Genomic DNA, 10,912 nt, shown 5'->3' on the forward strand with positions numbered 1-10,912 from the left:
GGATGCAGCAGCTGGTGGCACGATATTTGCAAAATCACCTGATCAAGCATATGATTTACTTGAACAGATGACCATTAACAGTTATCAGTGGCCGTCAGAAAGATCAGGAGTAAAGAAGCAAGCTGGAATTTATGCCATAGATCCTATTACCTCACTTACTGCTCAAGTTTCAGCTTTGACAAATCAAATTGCAGCAATGAATAAGACTGGTACATCAGAGGTTGAAAATGCATCGGTTGTTACTGAAGAACCACAAATTCCTGATGAGGCTCATTATATCAACAATAGGAATTTTGGTGGCTACGGAGGATATCGAGGTAACCCTCCCTCTAACACTTATCATCCTGGATTGAGAAATCATGAAAATTTTTCATATGCTAATAATAAGAATGTGTTGAATCCTCCACCGGGGTTCAATACATCAAAGGGGGAGGGAAAGCCTTCATTTGAAGATTTGGTAGGTACATTTGTTGCTGAGTCTGGAAAAAGGATGGCGAGAACTGAATCTCGTCTTGACAATATGGAGACTCACATGGGAAATATGGGTGCCACAATGAAATCTTTGGAAACGCAAATCGGACAGTTGGCCAACGCTCTAAAAGATCAGAACAAGGGGCAATTTCCCAGTAACACAGAGGTGAACCCAAAAGAGCAGTGCAAGGCAGTAACTTTGAGGAGTGGAAAAGAACTTGATGGTAAAAATTCCAATGATAAGGATGAGAAGGAGGTAACTGTTGAAGAAGTCGAAACTGAGGGTTCCAAAGCTGAAGTTGAAGTTGAACAACCTCCGGTATTTAAGCCGACTCTTCCATATCCGCTGAGGTTCAAGAAGAAGAAATTGGATGATCAATTTGCCAAATTTTTGGAGATTTTCAAGAAGATTCATATCAACATTCCATTTGCTGATGCTTTAGAGCAAATGCCAAACTATGCAAAATTCATAAAAGATGTGATGTCAAAGAAGAGAAAGTTGCATGAGTTTGAGACAGTGAAATTGACAGAAGAGTGTAGCGCCATACTTCAAAGGAAACTACCACAGAAACTCAAAGATCCAGGGAGTTTTACTATCCCTTGTGTTATTGGTGGTTCTAGAATAAATAAAGCTTTGTGTGATTTAGGTGCCAGTATTAATTTAATGCCTTTTTCTATTTACAGGACTTTAGAGCTTGGCGAGGTGAAGCCTAGCACTATTACCTTGCAGCTGGCGGATAGATCACTTACATATCCACGGGGTATAGTGGAGGATGTTCTGGTAAAGGTAGACAAATTTATATTTCCTGCTGATTTTGTCATTCTAGATATGGAAGAAGACAAGGACACCCCACTTATCTTTGGAAGGCCATTTTTGGCCACTGGAAAAGCTTTGATTGATGTGCACAAGGGTGAGCTTACATTGAGAGTAGGTGGAGAAGAAGTCATGTTCAACATCTACAACACAATTAAAGAACCAAATGAGGTAAGTACTTGTAATATCATTGATGTAATTGACTCATGTGTATCTCATGTTGGTGCAGGAAGATTGACAAAAGATTCCTTGGAGAGATGCTTGTTGGAATCGGCGTCAATACTGGATGAAGATGATTGGGATGTGCAAGAGGAATTACTTGCTCTCGATACATTGCCTATAGAAAAGATTAATGTGCATAATGTAGAATTACTTGAAGATGCAAATATAGAGGTAACAAAAGTATCCCCTGAATTGAAGGAACTTCCAAGCCACCTGTGTTATGCATTTTTAGGTGAGAAGTCGACGTATCCGGTAATTATCTCTTCCTACCTTTCATGTGATGAAAAAGATAAATTATTGAGAGTGCTGCGAAAGTATAAAACTGCTTTTGGATGGTCGATTTCTGATATTAGGGGAATTAGCCCCACTATATGCATGCATAAAATTTTGATGGAGGAGATGTATACTCCTTATGTGGATCACCAAAGGAGGTTGAACCCAGCAATGAAAGAGGTTGTAAAGAATGAGGTACTGAAATTGTTAAATGCTGGTGTAATTTATGCTATTTCTGACAGTAGCTGGGTATCTCCTGTGCAAGTTGTACCAAAAAAAGGTGGGATGACAGTGTTAAAAAATGAAAATGATGAGTTAATATCTACTCGTACTGTAACTGGTTGGCGAGTATGTATTGATTATAGAAAGTTGAACAATGCCACACGAAAAGATCATTTTCCATTGCCTTTTATTGATCAGATGCTTGATAGACTTGCAGGTTATTGTCACTACTGTTTCTTAGATGGATATTCAGGTTATAATCAAATTGCCATAGCACCAGAAGATCAGGAAAAGACAACATTCACATGCCCCTATGGCACGTTTGCCTTTAGAAGGATGCCTTTTGGACTATGTAATGCACCTGCTACTTTTCAGAGGTGTATGATGGCCATTTTTGCAGACATGGTGGAGGACATCATGGAAGTCTTCATGGATGACTTCTCGGTATTTGGCTCTTCTTTTGATCACTGTTTACATAACCTATCCCTTGTTTTGCAGAGATGCCAAGAAAAGAACCTAGTTCTTAACTGGGAGAAGTGTCACTTTATGGTCCAAGAGGGCATTGTTCTTGGACATAAAGTATCTTCTAAGGGATTAGAGGTTGACAGAGCCAAGGTGGTTGCAATTGAAAAACTCCCTCCGCCAAAGAACATTAAGGGAATAAGGAGCTTCTTAGGGCATGCCGGGTTTTATCGTAGATTTATCAAAGATTTTTCTAAGATTACTAAACCTCTGTGTAATTTGCTTGAAAAAGAATCCACCTTTATTTTTGATGATGATTGTCTGCAGGCATTTGAGAAGATCAAGAAAGCATTGGTAACTGCACCAATCATGATAGTGCCGGATTGGGAGCAACCCTTTGAGCTGATGTGCGATGCCAGTGATTATGCAGTGGGTGTGGTGTTGGGACAGAAACGTGATAAATTCTTCAGATCAATCTACTATGCAAGTCGTACCATGGATGCTGCACAGCAAAACTACACAACCACCGAAAAGGAGATGCTCGCAGTAGTATTCGCCTTTGACAAGTTTAGACCCTACTTGGTAGGTACAAAGGTAATAGTTTTCACTGATCATGCAGCTATCCGATACTTATTTGCCAAGAAGGATGCAAAGCCACGTTTGATAAGGTGGATCTTGTTGCTCCAAGAGTTTGATTTCGAGGTAAGGGATAGAAAGGGATGTGAAAATCAAGTGGCTGACCACCTGTCAAGACTTGAGCGAGAGGAGAAGGAAGAAGAGGGAGCTATACAAGAAACTTTTCCAGATGAGCAGCTCTTTGAGGTAAACTCTGTACTTCCTTGGTTTGCTGATATTGCTAATTATTTGTCTTGTGGAACCCTTCCTCCAGATCTGAATCATCACCAGAAAAAGAAGTTCTTCCATGATATCAAATTTTTCTTTTGGGATGATCCTTGTGTGTATAAGAGATGTGCTGACCAAGTGATTAGGAGATGTGTTGATGGAGAAGATGCACAAAAAATTTTAGAACAATGTCATTCATCACCGTATGGTGGACATTTTGGGGTAACAAGAACAGCAGCTAAGGTATTGCAATCAGGTTTTTACTGGCCTACTTTGTTCAAAGATAGCTATACCTTAGTGAAATCATGTGATAGGTGCCAAAGGTTAGGGAACATTTCTAGGCGTCACGAATTACCATTGACAAATATTTTGGAAGTAGAACTTTTTGATGTCTGGGGCATAGATTTCATGGGACCTTTTCCCCCTTCTTTTGGTCAATCTTACATATTATTAGCTGTAGATTATGTTTCGAAATGGGTGGAAGCAATCGCCACCAGTACTAACGATGCTCGTATTGTAGTTAAATTTGTGCACAAGAACATTTTCACAAGGTTTGGAACACCAAGAGCTATCATAAGTGATGAAGGTACGCACTTTTGCAATAAAATTTTCAATTCACTAATGGCTAAATACAATGTGAAGCACAAAGTGGCATTGGCATATCATCCTCAGTCAAACGGACAAGCTGAAATATCCAACCGGGAAATCAAACAAATCTTAGAAAAGACTGTCAATACAAACCGGAAGGATTGGGCTATAAAGTTGGATGATGCACTGTGGGCTTATAGGACAGCATTCAAGACACCTATAGGAATGTCTCCATATAGGTTGGTTTTTGGTAAAGCCTGTCACTTGCCGCTGGAATTGGAGCATCGAGCATTCTGGGCAGTTAAGAAGTTCAATTTTGACTTGAAAGCCGCTGGTGATGAAAGAAAATTACAGTTAAACGAAATGGAGGAGTTCCGCAATGAAGCCTACGAAAATGCCAAGATTTATAAAGAACAGACCAAAAAGTGGCATGATAAGCTCATTGTACGAAAGGAACTAAAACCAGGACAACAAGTACTCTTGTTCAATTCCCGTCTTAAGTTGTTTCCTGGTAAGTTGAAATCGCGTTGGTCAGGCCCATTTTTGGTGGAGACAGTGTATCCTCATGGGGCGATTGAGCTAAAATGCAGTGATGGGAGGACTTTCAAGGTGAACGGCCAAAGAGTTAAACCATATTATGGAAATGAAGTAAGGCACCTTGACAACATTCCTTTGGGCGGATCAACTTGATATAGACTGATGGTAGTCAGGCTGATGACGTTAAACCAAGCGCTTACTGGGAGGCAACCCAATTCTTTGTTTCTTGTTTGCATTGTGATTTCAGTTTTGATTTTATTTTAATCATGTTATTTTTAGTTGTGTATTTTTAATATAGTGTATGCTTATATCTTCCCAAATTTAATGAATCCCAATTGTTTTCTTTTCAGGAATGAAAATTTGAGAAGAAAATATTTTGACGAAACAGGAGCGCCCTTACAGTCTCATGAGCACTGCACCTATGCTTGAGGTGCATTCAAAATACAGAAAATTCGAAGCAGGAGTGCACCCGCAGCACAAAAACAGCGCCCCCGCGCTAGGAATGCCGAGTTGACACCGCCCCCACGGTGCGTACACTACCGCACCCGCGGTGTGATGTAGGAAGAAATGCACGTACATGCCGAACACACAGCGCACCCGCGTTGCTTAAGTTTCTGCCCCTGCGCTAAACTGCCGAGACAAGAGCGCGCCCGCGCCCCTTAGCATACCGCACCCGCGCTGAGTCAATGGAAAAATTCATGCAAATGCCGAGAAAATAGCGCACCCGCGCTACTCTAAGACCGCTCCCGCGCTGTTAGTTCGAACAAAGCAACGCGCCCGCGGTGCTTCCATTACCGCACCCGCGGTGCTTCCTTTTTAAGACACAATCGGGATTTCTTCTTCATTACCGAAACTCACACTCAAGAAAACCCACTTCCACATTTTCGAAATCCCTACTCCAAACACAACTCATACACCAAATTCTTGTTCTTCTTTCAACAAATTCATCACTACAACTAACAAATCTTCACACATTCCATCAAATACCTCATTTCTTTACATCAAATTCACAAATCCAACCTAGGGTTAAAAAAAAAAAGGTTTCGAAAATCTTTCAAGATTTGAGTGGAGCTTTGAATTAATTCTTCAAGAAACATTTCAATACACTCAAGGTGAGCCAATTCATTGCATATTTGTTGGAAAATTCGAGATTGTTGGTGTTAGTGGCTATAGAAGGAATTATTGGTGAATACATTCTTCATTTTGGGGATATTGTTCATTGATTGTTGTGTATATTGTTGTGTTGTGAATATTATTTGTATTGAGTTTGGGGGAGTAAAAAAATCATTGAATTGTGAGAATTGGGTTGAAGTAAAGTTGGTGTTTGCAAGGTGTTTGACAAAATGCCATTAAAAAGAAAATCATCAAAAGGTGCTTCATCCTCATCAAGGGTGAATTATGATGCGACTCGGTTTTATAATGAGAGGGCGGAGGAACAATATGGGAAGATTTTTAATAGAAGCATTATTAAAGAGAGGGGATTTGATCTTAGTGCCCCTGATACACAAATTGAACAAATGCTTAGGGATCGACAGTGGGAGGAGTTTGGAAGACAGCCACAGGATGCTGTCATATCACTGGTGAGAGAGTTCTACGCTAACTTAAAGGTTAGATATGATCGGTTAGTGGTGTTTGTGAGAGGTAAAGATGTCGCTTTTGATGCACGTACAATCAACACTATATATGGCTTTCCTGAAATCATGCACGACGAGTACGAAGAATATAGAAATGGGCATGTTGATTATGACAGTATTCTTCAGACTATATGTATACAGGGAGCCGAATGGCGAATGAGAGACAATGTGCACTTGAGCCTCGCAAAGTCTGACCTCAAGGAAATGGCCAAATATTGGTATTCTTTCATTTCTGCGAGAATCAAACCTACCGAACACACAACGACCGTTATCAAGGAGAGGGCCATCCTCATTTTTTGCATCATAACAGGAAAAACAATTGACTTAGGTCGATTGCTTCAGAATTCAATTTATGATTATGCAAGTGGCAACTCTCCGAGTGGACTTCTCCACCCCTCTCTCATCACCATATTGTGCCAACATGCGGGAGTGATTTGGGCTCCGAATGAAGAAGTTCTGAAGCCGAAAAATCCTATTGTGATAGCTCAGGCATTTATGGGAGTCAGAAATGATCAGGCTGAAGCACGTAGAGCTCAAAGGGCATTCAATCAGAGGGCTGCAGAGAGACGTGACCAAGCCCAAGCTCAAGAGCCACAGCCGCAGCAAAGACATAGGAGAAATCGGTTGAATCAGTTGGAAGAGGATATGAGGGTACAACGCCAAGAGATGGATGCTTTTCGGTATAGGACCGATACATTCATGGATTACATGATGGATTTCACTACGGTGTTGGCTCAGCAGTTCCCATCTGCTTCTACTTCAGGACATCCATTTCCACCTCCTCTACAGTGGCCACCTGTCTACCACCCGCCAGAGTTCCAACAACAACCCAACCCTGATGACGATGAAGAGGATGATGGCAATGACCACTGACGGTCGTTGCCCAGTGTATGTGCATTTCCTTATTTTTCATACCTATTTACATCGAGGACGATGCACATGATTAAGTTTGGGGGAGAGTTATTTTATTCTATCTTTGTGTGTTTTGTTTATTTAGAGTGTTTATTTGTTTATTTGCTTTTGTGTGTTTATTTACTTAATGTATTTTTGTGTTTAATTTTTTTGGTTTATTTTGTGTGTTTGTAGTATTTTTAGTCATGAAAAGTTTAATGAATTGGCCAATGATGAAATTTTTTTTAGAAAATCAATGTCATGCATCAAATTCATGTTAATTGACCACTTTGAAAATTTAGAGAATAATCATGAGATTTGGTGAGTTTGAGACTTAAAATTTCTATAAAACTTTGTGATTTTTATTTTGACATTGAAATAAAATTTTTGCAAACATATAAATGATTTAGGCAATCTTTGAATTCATTTGGGCCATGTATATTATTCATAAACATTCATTTGAAGCCCTTTTGAGGCTATATGAGAAAAGAGTTGTGTTTTCTTTTAATTTCTTTGGAAGCCAAGCACATTTCTTTTTGAATATATATGTATTTGGTTGATGCATTGAGACATCATTTTCACGATGATTAGAAGTCTACTCTTTGACGGTGAATTGAGATTTTGTCTAGAACTATCCAAACATCACTCGAGGCGAAATACGGACAAATTATGATTTAGGAATGATTTAGGTGATTTTTGGATCGATTGAGCCTTTCAAGCTACCAAATAAATTAATTTATCATTTGTCACCTCTTTGTACTTATATGAATTTGAATGGCACACTTAAATATGTGTAAAAGACCCCCATTCAAATATTTTTTCAAGAATCCCACAAATTACCAACCTTTTGAATATCTTATACAATTAATTCCTACCTTCTCAAGGGAGTAAGAATTTGAAAGAAATCGATTTTCTTCTACAAAAGAAAAATGACTAATGATACATTGTTGAAAATTGGAGAAAAAAAGAAAAAAAAAAAAAAGAGATGAGATGAATAAAGAAAAGAAGAAGATAAAAATTGGAAATTGAAAGAAATAGTGGAGTGTGCAAAAGAGAAGAAATTCAATTTACTCCCTTATTTGAACTCCTAGACTTTATTTGTAGCCATGAACCGAGCCTAACATTATAACCATTAAAAATCCTATTAACCTAGTCATATTTGTCCAATATACTAGTGGAGAGTGATTGGGAGGATCTAGCCTATGGACAATCGATAAACACCGTCATTGAGTAAGAATTTTGGTCAATTTTTCACACACCTCATTGCATCAAATAATCATTGGGTATCCATTTCTTGAATGAATATTGTTTTGAACCCAATTTTTTACCGAAAAAGACCTGGTGATATGTGTTTGTAAAAATTTGAAATCAGTTGATAATGATTTGAAACATGGTTGAAGAGATTTGAAGTTAGAGAACAAACCAATCACATGATTTTATCCGGATAAACAAGTGGTTAGATTGACTTGAATTGTAAATGCATGATGGATTTTGAAATTATGTTGAGGCCAAGTTCTTTAAAATATTTCATGACTTGTTTGTTGTTTGTTTGATTGTTTATTTTTGTTGTTTTATTTTGCTCGGGACTAGCAAAATCTTAAGTTTGGGGGAGTTTGATAAGTGCAATTTATTGTACTTTTATTACTTGTTTTTAACTTGGAGTTTTGTGATTTTTGAGCAGGTTTTATTTGATATGTTGTTGTTTTTGTTATTGTAGTTTGGAAGCTTAGAAATGAGAGTTTGAAGTGATATAGTGATGAATTAGAGGTACAAAGGAAAACTAGACACGAGAGTTACCGCACCCGCGCCACAGCAAGCAGCGCCCCCGCGCTACCTGCTCGAACACACACCGCCCCCGCGCTGCGTACACGAACGCCCCCGCGCCAGTTGCCGATGCATTACCGCACCCGCGGTCATGCAAGCGCCGCACCCGCGCTGTGACTTCCGCAGCAAATGATTTCTTGGCGAACAAACACCGCACCCGCGGTCTTACTATCACCGCACCTGCGGTCATGCACAAACATTCCTCCGGAAATTGTGAAACTTTGAAGACTTTGAGGAAATGGAGGGGAGAATGGTGTGCTACGTGATAGATCTTGTCTAGACTATAAAAGGTGTCTCTTTTTCATCATCTAGGTATGGAGAAAAACTAGAAAAAGGGTGGAGGCTATAAAGAACAAGATAAAAGATCAAGATCATCATCTTCAACAATTTCTTGTGCATCTTGGGACAAAATCTTCATACACTCCAAAACTCTTGTTCTAAGTTCTTTCTTTCTTTTATTTTGATATGTTTTGTTTAATATTTATGTGTTGTTGTTTTATTTTCCTTATTATGAACTAAATCTTAATTCTAGAGGGATGATGGAACAAAACTAGAAACCATGTGTGATGATTTATGATTTATGCTATATGAGATTTCCTTATTGTTCATTTGTATGTTTCTAATTTTAATGCTTTCAATTTACTGGCCATATCTTGAATGATGATTATGTTTATAAATTATCACTTGGAAAAGGGAATTTATAAACAAGAAAGGGAAAAATACATCAATAGTATTTTTATAGTTCGGGAGGACATATAGTGCTATTGAAGCCATTAAAAGATTTGAGTGATTATTGTGTTATTTAATTTTAGATTGTTGATGGGGACGTTACAATCTTTTGTTAGATAATTAGTATCTACTTAGCACTCGGGAGAGGGAGTAGATGATTTTTAGAATTCTTAGCTAATGAATAAGAAGGGCAAATATAATATAGCTACACAAAATACACATGGTGGATAGTTGCGTGAAATCGGACCTCTAGATCTTTTATTCTATTGTTGTTCACTATTATTTGGTACTATAATTCAATTTAGTTTTAAATCTAGTTATTGGTATAAACAACTTCGTCAATTGATTTTTCTAAATAAAATCAAGACTATTTTAATTACAAGCATTAATATAAATTTAAAAATACATTCCTCGTGGGATCGACACTTGTACTCAAAATTACATTTTACTATAACTTGACGTTGTGCACTTGCAAGCAATTAAGAAAACACGCAACAGCCATCATCAACCTCAAGAGGTTGATAGGTAACGATTTGTTACACCCTATGTATGACATAGTTGTGTTTTTGTATTTGATACATGAAATGAGGGGTGGCCGAAAATTTACTTGAAAAATTTGATTTTTTAAACTTCCATTGCGCTTCCGGTCACCGTAACCGATCCCCTTTCAAGTGGTATCCGAGCTATGGTTACGATTTTGTGTAGCAAATACAAGATATTATATTGAGATTGATTTCTAACCGCATGAGAATGAAATTTGCAACAAAAATTCAAGGTTTGATGGAGCATATTTCGGGCAGCATGTTGCTGCCCGTTTCGGGTAGCCCGGGCTGCCCATTTCGGGCAGCTAGGGCAGCCTGAGGGGCTGCCCGAACAGCCCCATCAATTTAACAAATAAAAAATAAATAAATTTTGTTGCCGGAATCCGGCGACGGCGATGACGGCTAGGGTTTCCAAAAGTGTTTTAGAATATCAAAGTGTCATGGGCCTTGAGTTGTTGGGCCATTGGATGGCTAACATGTTTGTGAATTTTAAATGGGCCAAAAATGTTTTTGGTGAAAAATAAGTTTTTGGGCCCTTAAGTTTAAAATTACAAAAGTTGTAAATTTTTCTCATAAAATAAATAATTGAAGTTGGACTTTAATTATTTATAGTAAATTGTGATTTATAAGAAATTCGGTTATAAATAAATTAATTGGAAAGTAGACAAAGGTGTTTGTATACTTTGTTAATTTAGTTTATAATCGTGGCGGTTAGTGATTGGATCAAGATATATAATATTGGATCAATTAATTATTGTGATAATTAATTGATGGTGTATGATATGTGATATTATGCATGAAGGATGATCAAAAGCCCAAGCCCAATTTGCTAGGTGTATGCTAGGATATTTTGTGTTGAA

The 10,912-nt window shown here is 38.1% G+C and overlaps 1 protein-coding gene across 1 annotated transcript; it reads left to right on the forward strand.

The window, feature by feature from the left end:
* Window positions 1–541: 541 nt before the first annotated feature.
* Window positions 542–4,585, forward strand: LOC140839117 (uncharacterized). Its single transcript, XM_073205751.1, has 3 exons — window positions 542–790; window positions 2,501–3,378; window positions 4,096–4,585. Exons 1-3 carry the CDS (start codon window positions 542–544, stop codon window positions 4,583–4,585), a joined length of 1,617 nt encoding a protein of 538 aa, XP_073061852.1.
* Window positions 4,586–10,912: the final 6,327 nt, after the last annotated feature.

This window comes from Primulina eburnea, chromosome 8 (genome assembly GCF_022965805.1).
Source record: "Primulina eburnea isolate SZY01 chromosome 8, ASM2296580v1, whole genome shotgun sequence".
In the NCBI taxonomy this organism is placed as follows: Eukaryota; Viridiplantae; Streptophyta; class Magnoliopsida; order Lamiales; family Gesneriaceae; genus Primulina; species Primulina eburnea.

Coding starts and splice junctions, on each gene's coding strand:
- LOC140839117 (XM_073205751.1), top strand. CDS start 542: ATGGGTGCCACAATGAAATCTTTGGAAACGCAAATCGGACAGTTGGCC. Junction 791..2,500: donor TTGAAGTTGAACAACCTCCG/GTATTTAAGCCG, acceptor CTTGTTTTGCAG/AGATGCCAAGAAAAGAACCT. Junction 3,379..4,095: donor AATCATCACCAGAAAAAGAA/GTTCTTCCATGA, acceptor GTGGGCTTATAG/GACAGCATTCAAGACACCTA.